The sequence below is a fragment of the Pelodiscus sinensis genome, chromosome 10 (genome assembly GCF_049634645.1).
Source record: "Pelodiscus sinensis isolate JC-2024 chromosome 10, ASM4963464v1, whole genome shotgun sequence".
NCBI classification, from domain to species: Eukaryota; Metazoa; Chordata; order Testudines; family Trionychidae; genus Pelodiscus; species Pelodiscus sinensis.
In genome coordinates this window covers 27,956,759-27,972,836 of record NC_134720.1, presented here as the reverse complement: position 1 = coordinate 27,972,836, position 16,078 = coordinate 27,956,759, and the positions used below count along the sequence as shown (strand labels likewise).

General features: G+C 39.3%; 1 protein-coding gene across 2 annotated transcripts; it reads right to left on the bottom strand.

Moving 5' to 3' along the window:
* Window positions 1–12,512: 12,512 nt before the first annotated feature.
* P2RY1 (purinergic receptor P2Y1) lies at window positions 12,513–15,777 on the bottom strand. Of its 2 annotated transcripts, none has more exons than XM_025181167.2 (2): window positions 15,621–15,777; window positions 12,513–14,074 (listed from the first exon to the last, which is right to left on the bottom strand). In XM_025181167.2, exon 2 carries the CDS (start codon window positions 14,002–14,004, stop codon window positions 12,913–12,915), a length of 1,092 nt encoding a protein of 363 aa, XP_025036952.1. In that variant the 5' UTR covers window positions 14,005–14,074; window positions 15,621–15,777; the 3' UTR covers window positions 12,513–12,912. The 2 variants fall into 2 exon arrangements, with proteins under 2 accessions (XP_025036952.1, XP_075793859.1); XM_075937744.1 differs by lacking the exon at window positions 15,621–15,777 and adding an exon at window positions 15,170–15,581.
* Between the last annotated feature and the right edge of the window lie 301 nt (window positions 15,778–16,078).

Here is a 16,078-nt window from a genome sequence, read left to right as displayed (position 1 = left end):
AAAATACATTAAATATGTTTTGAAATATTGCTTTTCCATGGAAGTAATTGCTGTAGAAATAATAACTAGAAACAAAAATGTCCTGAAATTAATTAATTAAAACATCTATTGTAAATCCAGAAATAATTTATGGAAAGCAGGGTGTCTTCCAAACTGTATATTCAAATGAAATGCTGTAAAAAGAATAAAACTTGCTATAAATAAATGTTTGTTATACTTATGCAGTGATTAAATAATACAACTAATTTTATGGCGCCAATTGAAAGTAACATTTTGGTCAGGCAAAAGAAAACTTTGGCATTTTTAAGCAGAAAGTTAAGGAAATCGGAAATGAGTATGCAATAACTCCAAGTTTTGCAATACATTTGCAAGCCCTAAATTATTGTGGCTAAGCTGTAGAATAAAGCCCTCGGAATTTGTTTAAAAAACTCAACATAACCAAGGTTTTACAAAACACAGAAAATACAATAGAAAAAATATCAAAAGTGTTTTGCATTTAAAGATTTCCTTACTGAATAGATACAAACAGCATGAGGGACAGATACAAACACTATAGATTTCAGCTTGGCTTTACAATGCAGTATTATTTTTGATTCTTCCACCACACCTTTTCTTTTAATGTGGATGCACTTTGGCCCTGCATTGGTTAAGACTCAGACACCGTAGCATTATGCATGAGAAACAGAAAGTGAAAGGAACTAATCAGTTATAATCCAAGTTGGGAGGCTTGTTCCTATTCACTCCACAATACCCAATCCTCTGTCATGTGGCAATGGAAAACACTCACAGAAAAGAATCAGCTTCTTCTAGTACTGGATGTGGACTTTTAGTAGAGCAAGGAAAATAATAATTTCCCCTCTGATATTATTCCAAAATAACATAATGCGCTTCTACACGACAAGGTTTTACTTCAAAATATTGTTGAGCTGGAGGACTTCTTACGCTGACTGATGGTAACCCTCATTTTACAAGGAGTAAGGGAAATTGAAGGGAGAGTGTTCTTCCTTTAACTTCCCGCTGTGTAGACAGCACCTAAAGCCAAGTTAAGCTATTTTGAATTAAACTATGCAACTGACGTAGATCAAGTTGCGGAGTTTAATTGGACTTTAGCCCTGCTATGTAGACATACCCTTTCAGTATAGACCTTCACCCTAGAACTTCTGCCTAGAGTCTTGCTACATCTTCCCATTGGTTTCAAAAGGAATTGAGGGCTGAGCACCTTGTGGAATCAGAGGTATGTTGCTGGCAAGAGTAAGTCTCAGGTCCGACACTGGGTTCTCAAAGTACAAAGGACACTACACAGGTATCTGTCAAACACAAGTAGTTTATTTCCTGATAGCTAACAGCTGTGCCCCTTAACTAAAAGAACAACATGATAGGAAAAGCGGCATTGCTTACATCCCTTCAGCTAGACGGAAACCCCATTTCATTTGCAGATGAAGTGGGAGACTGCCTCAGCTTCTGAGGTGCTGGTACCCAAAGCCCATCGGTGAGGTCCAAATTGCTGTGCTCTGGTGCAGCTTTAAATACTGTGTCTTTACCTTGTATGTGCCAGTTTGGAAATATCCAGAGGTTACTCATTGCTTGTTATAGTATGGCTCAGCTGTACCGCTTGTCCTTTGACTTTGTTTACATGATCAGTACATTTAGATAAACAAGATTGTTATGTTCCCACCTTTATCTACAATTCGTTCTTGCTACAATGGCATATGTTCCTAGAGGTTTGCTTCTGGCTCATCTGTAGTAGGAAAAGTGAAGGGAGAATGTGAAAGGGGGGGCGGGGATGCAGGCCTCACCACCCCTATTCTTCACAAGTACAGAGTTCTTCTGCAATTGACCCCTATAAGGTACTAAAAGACTTAAGTGTTTATGGTCATCAAGACAAAACTTTGCTGGACTATAGAATCAGGCCCCAACTGAAAGGGATCTTTCCATGCTAAATAGAGAAGCTCATTTTAATTTTTTGTTTTTGTGTTAAAATGTCTTTATAGGCAGACAATCCACTTTAAATTTCTATATTTTGTTATGAAGGAAATTCCAGCCTCCCATTTGTACAATGTGTGCGTGAGTAAATAATGGAACTCCATGGGGACTGGAAAGGATGAAATTGAATGCATCCTATGAACAGGACTTGGGGTATTTCTGCCAATGCTTGTCTAGTGCCAAGGCTTTAGTAAGAGCTGTACCCCACCTCCACAAATGGAGACTGCATCTACTGGAGTTTTATAGCTTTTTAACTAACGGTAACACGCATTGGTCCTCTACCCTAGCTCCAAGTCCTTCCCTGTACTGACTTAAGTAGAAATAGCACAGGCCCCATCGTGGTAGGTCTATGCTCATCCCATTGCACAACTACCCCATTGCTTAGCTGTGCAAGAGAATCTTTACTAGTGTTCCACTTCCTTGAGGGCTCTGTAGTCCCTACTTTAAACCTAAGAGCATTTTGCCATAGCTTTAATCATTCGCATCCCTCTTCTCTGACATTCCTTTCCCATCTAATTCTGCACTACCTTGGTCTCAGAGAAGATACAGCAAAGTTAGAGGTACTTAAGATAACTAGATACTTGAATTGGTGTTGTTAAACTCTACTTGTCTTCAAACTAATGTTTATTTCACAAGTGGTTAATACATAGAAACTAGAAAATGAGGGTACTTGATCAGTTTGCCAAGTATAATCTTTTCCAAACTTTTTTAAAGCTGTCTTCATGGGTAATAAATTAAATTAATGGAGATTGCCTATCTCCTAGAACTAGAAAGGACCTTGAAAGGTCATTGAGTCCAGTCCCCTGCCTTCACAGCAGGACCAAGTACCATCTCTGACAAATTTTTGCCCCAAATGGCCTACTGCAAAGATTGAACTCCCAACCCTGGGTTTAGTAGACTAATGCACAAGCCACTGAGCTAGCCCTCCCCCCAATTTCACATTAATGTGAAATGTCCACATGGGTCACCCTTCAATTACAGTAATTAACATTACAATTCCAGGGTCATAATGTCTTAGTGATCTTTGACAAACAGTCTGAAAAATATAAACAGATTGAAAGTGCAAATTAGTTTGGTTGAAATCTCTAGAAAAGTCAAGCCTTTTCCCCTAAACTCTATAGGCAGCAGCAATATATAGATGGACTCCTGGTGAGAAAATCCTTTAGAGTATGTGTACTATTATGTTACTCAGAATTAAATTCATAATTAGATCATTCATAATTTTATTGTATTGCATGGTTTATAATAATAAATGTGAGTTTCCCATCTTGTTAGCATTCTTATCCTTTAAATAGCCTAGGATAGTTTAGCAGACACAAGTTTTTATATGTAAGAAAATACATGATTTTTAATCAATTCTCTTTAGCCATTTTATTGTTACTTCGACTATGTGAGAAGCCAGAAAGAATTATTAGTGTTAAGAATGTAACATTATTTCACATAACAGAGACTGCTGTTGATAATTACTTACTTGTTCCTATTAAGAAAATAATCTACTATATATTTTAGAGAGTTTGTCTCTTTGATCAAGAACTCCTCCTAAACAGTAAGGGCTACCAAATTTGGCATATAGCTTCCTCTTATTGTATCTTAAAGCAACATAAGGATTTGGTTGTGACATGAAAATGGAATGTGCCTGGAATAGGTTAGCTTCTCATAAAACCAAACCGAAGAAAGACAGACTCACCAGATCAAGTATAGTCCTCAAACTTGATATAATTGAGCAAATGTTCAAAGAGACTGAACCAAGATGAGCCAGAAAAATAGAATGAACCTGCTAAAGGAATGCTTTTCAATAGATCTAATATCTACTTTCTTGTTAAAGATAATAGATGAAATCTTGACCCTGCTGATGTTGGCAAAACTCCCAGTGAATCCTATGGCTCCAGGATTTTGCTCTATTTGGCTAGCTGGTCAGATTATAAGCAGTGGATCCAAAAGAAGTGCAAAGAGGTTGCAGGTAAATGGCAGACCAGCAGGTTAGGCAGTATTCAGGAGCATTATTAGTACGTTAAACTGCAAGCTCTTTGGGACAAGAACCATGTTTTTTTGCTTTGTACAGGGTTACACCTGGCGCTCTGAAGTGATACAATATTAGAAACAAATAATAATAGCTTGGATTTGTAAGTGATCTGATAGCAAACAGCAGAGAAAAACTATGTGAAAGCAAAGCTGCTCCCTTTAACATAGTACAATTTCAACAGCAATACATTCACGTACACGAAGAAATGTTCTTTCTTCATTGTATTCCTTTGTTATATATGGTCATGCCAATTCTCTTTCAGAACATGATCTGACGAAGTGGGTCTGCCCCACGAAAGTGCATCACCTAATAAACTATCTTGTTAGTCTTTAAAGTGCTACATATTTTTCCTTTTGTTTTACCAAGATCAGACAAACACGGCTACTTCTCAATTACTAAGAAATTGTAGTGAGTACTAGTAAAGTCTATATCAGCCAGTTAGTGTGCAGCATGTGGTGTGCTTCAGAATTTCACATCCCTTCAGAGTGCATTGCTATGCAGTGTAAGACGAGTTCACATTCAAACACAAGGTATAATATAATTTCACGTTGTTGGATAAAGTCAAACCCTAGCTGTGTCTGAACAAAGGAGAAACATAGTCTTTACATACAGTGATAGTACTAAAAAGCACATAGAAAGTGGGACAGGAAGTACAGAGATGGTGATTTGAGGTAATAAAGAAGCACAGATTTATAACATCACAATATTTTATTTTGCTACTATTTCTGGTTCCGCTCTTATTGAAATCTCATGTTCCTACTTTTCAGGCCTATTTGAATGTTAGATGCATCCAAGCTGCTCATTTTTTTTAATGGACACAACAATAAAAAAATATAGCACTAGATGAACAACCTCCTCTCCCTCACCACTATTTGTAAACATTTATCTTATCTCCCACATCACCTAAATCTATATTTAGTATTGAAAATTTGAGCTCACTTTTAAAGATGCTACTCAGTTATGGAGGGAGGGAAGAAAAAAGTTACAAGTTTAGTTACATGTAGCTAAATATGTTATACAAATACTATCAAATTGACTTGAAATAATATGCTTTTCTAGTAAAAGCCACACCACTTGTTTGCCAGAAGTTATACTATTATTACAGATAGATAAGTATTTATTACTATTATATAAAGAAAAGCAGGAATTGATTTACATCATATTTCCACAGCTGCTTAAATATCCATGTAATCAGAGATGTTCCTGAACCATAGCGTTCAGCTCCAAATATAAGTTCAGACTCCAACTTCCCATGAATTCAGAAGCATACAGATCAGGATTTTTGATCCGGACTCATCTATGCAAGTATCGCATCAGTAACTATGATCTATTGCTTAGGATCCAATCCTGAAAATAATCATGTAAGTCACTTCATTCACTGAGTGGCTGCATTGAATTTAATGGGGCTCCTTGACTAATCAAAGTTACTACTGTGCTAAGTGTTTGCTGAATCAGATCTAAAACAATCCTATCAAAAGTCCAGAACCCAGCCCCCAGAGGGCACCTTTGCACAGCCCTGACTATAAAGTTACTTTTACTAGATCCTCTTCTGGCATAGATCTGGCATTTGAGGCCTTCTCAGGAGAGGAGAAACAGTCATGAAAGGACACCACTGCACTCTAGTGCCACCTAGCTTGTGTAATGGCCACTTGGGAGCTGTTGCTTGTCAGCCTGAGTTAGAGCAGGTCAGTGTCTGCTCAATCTTATCTCCGAGGTCAAACAAGTGCGTAGTATCTTCAGGAGTCATGAGAGTGACAGGAGAGTATATACAGCTGTAACAGTATTTTAAACACATAATATACAGTTTTTGCATAATATAGGAAGTTATATTATCTTTTACTGCTGCCTCCTGAGAATAAAAATATCGAATGACATTATAGTAAGAACAAGAGCAAAAATATTGAGTAGTCTGCAATGAGACCAGTACAGCAAGATATTTTTGCTGTCGGGTACAGTTTTCCTCAAACATTTACTATATTGGAGGGTTTTTTTAATTTTAAGCTACCTAAAAAATCAACATGTAGTCACCCTGCAGCAGAATCAGCATGTAATAGCTATCCACAAAGAGAAAAGAAAAGGAGCTATAGGGATATTTGAGCCTTTGATCTTAATATATTGGGTGATATACTGTAGAGTGTTAGATAAAGGTTGCAATACTGGTAGAATACATACCTCAGGCTGAAAGGGAAAAGGTTAACAAAATGGAAAGAAAGAGGAGAGAGAGAAATTTTGACAACAGTTGTTGTGGTAGGTGAAAATAGAAAGTGATGAAGAGGTTTTGGATCAAATATATAGTGTGTAAAATAGGTAGATATTCAAGGTATATTGGGCCTGGTTTGGATCTCAGTTGCACTGTTGTCACCAACTGAAATATTTTCCTTATTATAAAGTAGATTAAACCATGACATGTTAAATTGAATAAATTATTGTAACTGACAATCATGCATAATAATAATGTATTCATTGTAAACTTCATTGGATCAGACATGAGCATTTCAAGGCATTTCTTAATATATATATTTTTGCAAATGACAATTATTCTCACCCATCCAATTGTGTACCTCTGTTTTAGGAATAATGTGTGAATTTTATGTTATTGTAATAATATAGAAGGCAGCAAAACATTATTTCATAATTTTATTGGGTTTTGTTCAGTCTGAAGTTGATAGGTACAATGCCAGTAACTCTGATGATTGCATTGCAATTCTGTTGTCACTAAAAATTGTTACAATTTCTAACACCATGCCTTACACAAAAACTGCATGCAAATGACACGGTGCTTTATAGAAAATAAACAATTATTTTATTCATGAGTTATGCACAACTAGGTTTTTTTAGTTAAAGCAACTACAGAACCTGAGAAGCTTAAATATTGAGTAACACTCTCTCCATAGGCAAGTCAAAGTAAATGGCACTGCTAATCACAAGTATATTAGATGCACTCACCGATATTAATCACATAGAATTATAGAAAAATAAACATTTTCACATATGCACTTGAAACACAATGTAATCCAAATTCACAAAACATTTTAGCATGTAAATCTCATTGTATTCCTTCATAATAGTTTGAAATGATGATGCCAATACAATTTACACCCCAGATACAACACTAAGTGGTCAAATTCTCAATGGTGACTAAAACATCAGGAATTAAAAATAGTACAGCAAATATAATAGTGATAAACACTGGAAGTCAAGCTACTATATTATATTTAAGGATTTTTAGTGGGTCTAAGACATCTTCCATTTGAAGGTCAAATTCTGCCCTCAAATATGCATGCAAAGCTCCCATTAATTACATGTACAAGAAGTAGCATGGTTATATGAATGAATACTGGGGTTGGGAGTCAGAATCATCCAGATTCTAATCCTGGTTCTGTTGTTGATTAACTGTATGAGCAATTTGCTTCACCTCTCTGTGTCAGCTTGTCTGTGTATAAAATAGGAATAATGATTCTTATCTTCATTAGAAAGGAGTTAATGTTTGTATAACATCACACTGAACATGTAAGCTATTATATAAATGCTATATATTATTGGTGCTGGAACTTCCAGATACATTTCTGGGAATTGTGCCCACATGGGTACTCAGAACCCATGCTCATGAAATGAATGTCTAGAGAGAGAACTGCAGGTAGAATCCAGCAAAACTTTACTCAAGATAGAAAGTGGGCACTATAATGATTTTGACTAGGAATAACAAGTATTAATTACATTTTTGGAAAATGGGCAAGATGTTAGAAATCATTGCTTCCTTTGGGTACGAGGTACACACCAGACCAAATAAAACACGAAAGCAATATGGACAGAAAAAAAAAAGCCCCAGAAGCAGTGGGAGTAAGCCAAGCCAGGATGACATGTTTTCCTCTTCTTTTGTGCTGTGATCCAGAGGATCCCACTTTTGGAGTAGAAGATGAGTGAATAAAAGGAACAGCCAATTTATATTTCATGTGCCACTCAGAATCCATTGAGATGCAATGGGCAATAGGAGCAGGAGTTAATGCTCTTCCCTGTAGTGTGCACTGTATCCTCCCCACAAAGAGGGAAACAGTACAAGTTCAACTGGAATGACCAGTAGCAAGACCACATCTCTTTAAGGCAGGAGTGGGCAATAAAATGATGGCGGTTCACCAGGGTTAACTAGCTGCCAGATGGAGGAGTGCTGGCCCTTGACAGATCTGCAGCCTACAGGTCCTGTGTCCCCTGCCTCCATTGTTTCTCCATCTTTTCTCATGAAGGAAGAATTCAGTGGCATCTTGGCGAAAGGAAAATCCTGAAGTTTCCCTACCATGGGTTTTAATGTTGGGAATGCTGTAATGCAATTATTAATGCTTATTATGTGTCCCATACAAAAACAATAACTGAATCCCAAATTCTGTCCTTAAATGTACATGAGAAGTTGTCCCTAAATTCAATGGGACCTACTCATGTTCATCCAGTGGCAGAACTTGACACTTGCTGTCTTTAAAATGTAATTTTAATTAGGCTACTAATGCATAAACTGGACTCAAAACTACTAGTTTAAAAAACAACAAATTTAAATAGATAATATATCAAGCTACTGAAATTTCTAAAGTGCCCACTGCCATACAGTAACTAGATTACAATTGCTTCATATTGTACTAGACATTATGCCTCCTGGGAGCACATGAGCATAAATGAGGTAGATTTGACCCTATCGACCTATAAAATGCAAATATACCATGAACAGTCACTTGTTTCTATACAGATCATTATAGCTCTGTTTAGATCAAATATCTATTTCTTTAAAGGGTTTTTTAATAAAAGTGTTTATCCTAAGAGCTTTTATGGATCTTTAAATAAATAATGTACATTTAGAAGATTACCAAGCAAAGATGCCAAGAGAAAATAGCTGGTTCAAGTCTGGTCAAGCACACTAAAAAGCAAAGTCAGTACTGTTAGGCAGCTTTTGTGTAAGGAGGTGATTGCCTGTGTCCAGGTCCTAGTGAAAAAGTCTATAAAGTCTACTATCACTAAATGGCCTCATTCTCAGCAGTGTCAGCAAGGTCTGAATGGAAATGAACACTATATACACCTCACAGGCTTAGAGGTGGTTTCTTTAGGTCAGTTTGGTGAGGCAAGTTTAGGGGATTTTCTCTATTGATGCTTGTGTTGTGAATAAATGGGGGATAGGGGACAGCTGTCCTCAAGGCCTGTCAGGACCTCAAGGCCTGTCAGACCTTTCACTAGTATTAAATTCATTTTAATAAGATTGAATACCAAACTGGTATTTACCAATATATCTGGTTAATTCCCAAAGGAGTTACACCACTTTGAGTAAGAAAACAATTTATTTCTGGTCCCACATCATCCAGCCCTGCCACCGTTCACCAGATCCTCCTCAGATGCTATTGCCCAACACACACCATGCTGTGATGCTGCAGGTAGAAAGTAGCCATGCTGGAGCACTGAGTTAGAGTCACTCTTATTATCCTGTGACTTGATTTTGCAGTGGTTCTATCTACTCTGAGGTACAGAATGTGTGCAAAACACTGTCATGTTGTAAAAAGTGTGAACTTAACATGAGATTTTTTTGGACCAGCTCCATGTTCCAGCTGCATTCAGTGGTAGCTGCGACATCTCAGTATGGTGCATGTTAGGGACTCACATCAGAATAGGATGGCAGTGTTGGTAGTTCTGAATGTCACAGGACCTGAAAGAAAGAAAACAGAGTACGTTTTAAGATTAAAATGTGATTAATACCTCTCCTAATTGCACCATGGAGACTTCTAGGACATAACTGATGTAAAGTTACTGGAAAGAGGTGTCTTGCCTCTGCAAATCATCTTTAAAAAATAATCTTGTTTACATAAAATATTACCACAATGGCCCATAATGAGTTATTGGGCCTGTCTGTTACATGAGTTTAGACAGACAAGATGATTAAAAAATGAACTTTCCACTGTTTTGTGGCCTGTATATGGGGAAGGCACAATAGCATTCCATGTTTGGGAACCAATATGCTGTAGGGAGAATGTTGTACCTCACAAAGTAGCAGAGTGGTGGACATTCTACCACTTAATGAGAGAGAACATTGGCTTCCTGAGTTTCCCATGGATTTGTGCAGATCCTTACTTCCCCTATATGTACCCCCTAATATTTTGTTGCTGCTGATTTTTTAGATTTAATATACATTAATGGAGAGCCAATATGGCTTAGCATAGCATCGATACACATTAAAAAAACAACAACAGTGGGTTGATACTTTTATTTAAAAACGTATCTAAATAAAAAATTATGTAAATCTATTGAGCACATGTGTTTCATGTTTCAAAATTTTCTAATTGAAGGAAAAAAATAGATCATAAAACTGAAAAAATCCAACTTGGAATTTGAACCCTTAAAAACAGATATTCAAAGCACAGTCTACAAGTCCATTCTAACACTATCCTTAATTCATCTGCCAAGCCTATCAATGCATTTGTCAATTAAGTATGGTCTCAAAAGTGCAGTTACGCACCATGTACTGTTGGGTTGATTCTCTTTCTCTGGTAGCATAAAGGCGCCTTAGGCTTTGTTTACACTAGCTTTTTTGTCAGCAAAATTTTTGTCAGTTCAAAGTGTGAATAAACACACCCCAGATGACATAAATTTTGCAGAGAAAAGCATTGGTGTAGACAGAGCTATGTCAGAAGGAGCACTACCTCCCACCAGCACAGCTACATGGACACCTTACAACAGCACAGCTACATCCATACATCTGTGCCGTTGTAAGGTTTGTAGTGTAGACTTTGCCTTAGTGTTAACGAGAACCAAAGTCTATACATTTAATTATGTTTTGTCATAAAGAGTTTGTCTTGATTTTTTGCATTGCATCTACATTTTTTTTGATTTAGAGGATTATGTGAGATTTTGAGCATTGTTATAAAATGTTATGCTTGCTAAAGAGTAGCTTAAATTACATACAGACTGTACATCAACAGCAAATGGTAGTCCAAAATGTATTGCAGGGCTCTGTCTGAGAGTTTAATATAAAAGATGTTCAGTTAGAGTACAAGGTATTACAACAGTTCAAACATGCTGTTCTATTTTTCCATTAATGCCCAATTCTGAAAATATGAAAAATATAGAATTAAAAATGTTATTAAACAATACTTTATAATTGTACTTAGTATTGCAATAAATAAGTTAAATAAATAGTTTGTGCAGACAAGTAGTTTTATATTTCTGAGTTATCAACCAATATCTAGAGCTATTCATTTTCTGCATGTACTCAGTCCTTGGAAATTAATAAAATGGAAATATTTTATTTTAATCTCTAGTATAAAGTTTTTTGGAAGTTATTAAAATCATTTACTTGATTACATACCACACCACTTTGTGCATCAAACTGAATAATACTTTGAGACATTTCCAACGATATCCATATGAAATAAGGCTATGTTCCCCACAATACTGCCTGTCCTCAAATCTTCACTGACTGCTGCGTTATAGAATGTATTATTTTGCCAAATTTTAGGTGACCCTTGTACACATTTGGGTGAGACAATTTATGAAGGTACCCACTCCTCAGCATGAAATTATTTGCAGTGGTTTACAACATTCTATTGATACAGTAATTCTTTATTCACAGTTAAAACATTAAATGTATCTTTTTTCCTGATTCCAACAAATATTGTTCTTTAACCTATTTTGATAAGAATTTGCCGGGGAAACAACTTGTGTTATCACAAGATGATAAGCTAGTGAAAAATGCTTGTACTAAATGAAGGTTAAGATAATTCAAATATCTCTGACTTTTATGTGGATAAAAATTAAAGTATTTTCAATAATAGAGTATGTTACCTGTAAGATAATTCATATCAGCTTCCAGCATCTGGTGCCAAGTGTGAGAGCTGCAACAAAGGACTGGCCAAGATTTGTAATCCTAAATAGCAGGTTTCTTCCAAATCTGTGAATTTGGTCCTGCTATTTGCCCCAAACCATTCTTGCAATCATTATTTAGGTCCATTGTTTGGTTCTTTCCACTGAGGATAGTGAGGGTTTTACTTCAGCAAGGACTGAAATATTGAATATTTAGATATGCAGGTCCATTTTTTTTCAGAAGTAAAGGCTCACCCGTACTCAGATTTGTAGGTGATATCTACATAAAATGTAGTGTGACTGTGCATGCCTTGGTAGCTGCTTGCATAAAAAGCTAGACATCCGTCTGTACGCAAACACCCATATGAAATTCTGGGCCTTCTAAAATCAAAAGCATTGACATCAACAGGACCAAGATATCACTTTTAGTTTTCATATACAATAACAATAATTTGTGTGAATCATGATAGACATGGACCAGGAACTTATCCTTATAAGAATCAAGCCTTTAGTGAAGATACAATCAGAAAAGACACCACTAAGCTACCAAAATTGTATCACTTGCTCCAGAAATAGAAAATGCAGAAATCACAAGGTAACATTCAAGATTCCTGCATCATAGTCTTAATGTAAACAACTTTTAGTGTGAGTGTAAAAGAAGAGGCTATGGATGGAAGTATTTTTATTTTTCTTGGAGATTTATTTTTTAATCTGTTGTTATTAATGGAGAGAGAAAAGAATTAACAACTGCAGCACGTTTGAAGCTATATTTTTCCTCTATGGGATTTGCTTTGTTTCATTTTATCTGACACCAGTCAGAAAGATATACTGATGTGAACATAAAAAAAAAGATAAAAACAGAACTCTGATGTGCTTTTCCTCCCTTAAGATTTTTTTAAAAGCATTTACTTTGCTTAAATTCTCCCTGGACTCACAAAATGAGACACCCTTTCACCCCTCCAAAACAAGTTTGCCAGCTGGCTCACTAGATTTTTCCCAGTTGTGGCACTAGAGCATTCTACTACATTAAAAACAGAGGGGTTTGTTTTGTTTTGTAAATGCTTGCAAGTCTTTTGCATTCACAAACTTGTGTCTCCATTCAGTTTATACTCTGCTAAAATGTTAAGAGTTACTTCCTCACTTTTTGATTGTACATGGAGCTCGCTTCTTTTAGACACTTTTCTGGTTGCCCTGGAAAGTCTTCTTCTAAAGGTATCACCTGCCAAAAAATACAGAATAGGGTCTACACAGCTGTTGAGACTAGCTAAACCCCTTGTCACTTGGTAAGTAGCATACACTTTGTCATTGAAGGCACACATTTGTGGAGTCTGAAAATCCAGTCTGGCTCTTAGATTCAAGGTCTTCATCACATGAAAGGGAAGATAAGATACAGCAAAGACCATCAACACAATAATAACAAGGTAAATTGATTTTCTCCTAAGAGGAGAATTGTCCAAATCCTTATAAATCAAAGCTTTCACTATTAGCCCGTAACAACCAAGAATCAATATGAACGGGATGCAGAATATAAACACAGTGGTGCACATGCTATAAATGAAGTAACTTCTCAGATAATCATCAGTTGTTGTATCATAACATGTAATAGTTTTATTTTTCCTTATCCCAGTTCTAGAGTAGAACAAAATAGGAGAAATCCCAGCTACAACAATGACCCAAACAAGGGTACTGATGTAAACAGCATTCTTTTTCTTCAGTCTCCCAAGCGATTTCAAAGGATACACTACCCCTGTGTATCTGTGTACACTGATGCAAGTCAGAAACAAAATGCTGCCATATAGATTTACATGGAAGATGAACCTTTGCAGTTTGCACATGATATCTCCAAAAATCCAGTCAGTTTTATTGAAGTAATAAAAGATGAGGGCAGGGAGTGTCAAGACATACAAAAAATCAGCTAATGCCAGATTGAACATGTAAACTGAGATGCCACTCCATGGTCTCATGTGGAAGACAAACATCCAGATTGCCACACTATTACCTAGGAATCCAGTGATAAAGACCAGAATGTAGACAGTGGGCAGGTAATAGAACTGGAAGCCGGTTTTGGTTAGGGAACATTTGGTTGTGGCATTTCCCAGAGTCCAGCCAGTGTTTGACAGAATGTTGGTTTCAGTCCCATTCAAAACAGCTGAAAAGAGGACTTCAGTCATGATCTCTTCACTAAAGTCAGACAGGTCTGAGGGTAAAGCACCAATTTTCTTTGAGGGGACAAGAAAGCATCTAAAACAAAAAAGCAAATAAAGATCCAGTTGAAACTTCACTTTTTTTCTTTTATTCAAACATTGTCAGCTGAAGAATCCATATACACTTGTTCAATTGTATGTATCATTCAATTATTTTTCTCTCCACTGTTTAGTTCAGCATAGGGCATGAACTTTTGCCATTTAAATATTCATACCTGCCAAGGCATCCTCCCTTACCCCCAGCGAGGTCTGCTCCCATCTCTGCTGAAATGTAGCACATCCAGGTGGGCTTTTGGGAGTCAACAGGGTCCCCCTACAGATTCTTTCCTTCCTCCCTGCCATCAGGAGCTACAGTAGAGCAGGGGGTCTTCAGGGAGCCAGATCAACTCTCCTCTCCCACCCTGCTTACCCCCCTTGCTAAACCCCAGCTGACATCAATCTGGCAGGAGTACAGAGAACAGTGAGGGAAAGGAGAACTGGTAGTTTTGCCAGTGCTCCAGGGATCAGCATCCGTGGTTGATAGGGGGAATGGAAGAGGGGTGCAGATTGCATTGGGAGTAGGAAGGGGCAGGTATGAAAGAGGAAAATGAAGCAGGTAAGAGCCACAGTAGGAAAAGGGGGCTGAAAAAGAACGGGAGGGGGGATCAGGAAGTAGCAGAAGAGGGTCTGACAGTGGCAAGGCTTGTGGGGCGAGATGGGAGGACGCAGGGGCTCCACACAAGAGGGAGGGAATAGGCTAGGGGCTGGGAGTGGCCCAGGAGGGGGACACAAGTTGAAGCAGCCTAATGGGGAGAAGGGCAGAAAGGGCAGGCAAAGGGGACGGCGACAGAAGCGGGCGCGACACCCCTCTTCCTGCCCAAAGCAGTGACTGATATTGGTCCCCGTGCAGGCCAGCCTGAGGGACTCCCCTCCCCCTGGCAGTCTCCGCTCTTCAGCCCTCCACCCCTGGCAGCAACCTTCCAGCCCCACGGGCCGCCCGGGTCCCCCCCCCCCCGGCTTCCTCACCCTCCGAGGGGAGGACGAAGTGTCTCGGCGCCCGCTGTGGGGCGCACGGGGCAGCCGCGCCAAACTCGCGGGCGCCGAGCCAGAGCTCCCGGCCCCGGGCACCGCGGCTCTCCCGGGGCGCTCCTACCTTCCCGGCAGCTCAGCGGGTCGGCTCCTCGGAGACCCGGCCCCCGCCCCGCTCCGGAAGGCAGGAGAAGGGGCGTCGGGCGGGCGGCATGTGCTTCTGGCTCCCAGCGCCGCCCGGGAGCGCAGATCCCCACCGTGCCACCGTGCAGGCTCCCCACTAGGGCGAGGGCGGAGGGAACAGGAGGCGGGAGCGGGCTGAGGAGCAGAGTTCAGCCTGCTGAGGCAGCGGCAGAGCCGGGAGTGGCCGCCACCCACTCAGCCAGCCCCAGCCCAATCCCCGTCCCCGCTCCTGCCCCGCGCCCGGGCTGGGGACGGGGAGAGCGCGCAGCAGAGGCTCCGAGGGAAGCTGCTTGCTCACGGGCGTGGGTTAGCTCCGCTCCGCGCCCGACCCCCTTGTGACACCCACGGCGCGCTGGGGCGGGGGGAAGGGGAGGGAGGGACCCAGCACTTACTGTGGTTAGTTCCCTCCAACAGCTGCATGTAGGTTTCGCAAGTGGGAACAGCCTAGCGAAGTTCCTGACAGCCAGAGAGTTGTTCTGCCAGACCAGCCAGCCCTCCAGATACCGAGCTGCACCTCGACAGGCAGAAACCCAGCAGACGCGCCAACAGGTCACACAATCACATTAGCAGAGAAAGAGAACTGGAGGTTGTGTGTACACACACACACACACACACACACGGGGCACGTCTTTACTAACATCTACCGCATTTTGGCGTGGACATGTGTCATTTTATTACATCTCTATTAAGGTGATTACACACGTAATTATCCCATAGCCAGACCAACTCACGGGTATGTGTTAACACCCTCACGGACACTGACAGCTAGCTCTCTGACACTCATTCACGCTAGCATTCATTTACATACACACAGGCACAGACAGAACTACTCAGACAGGCGGAGCCAAAA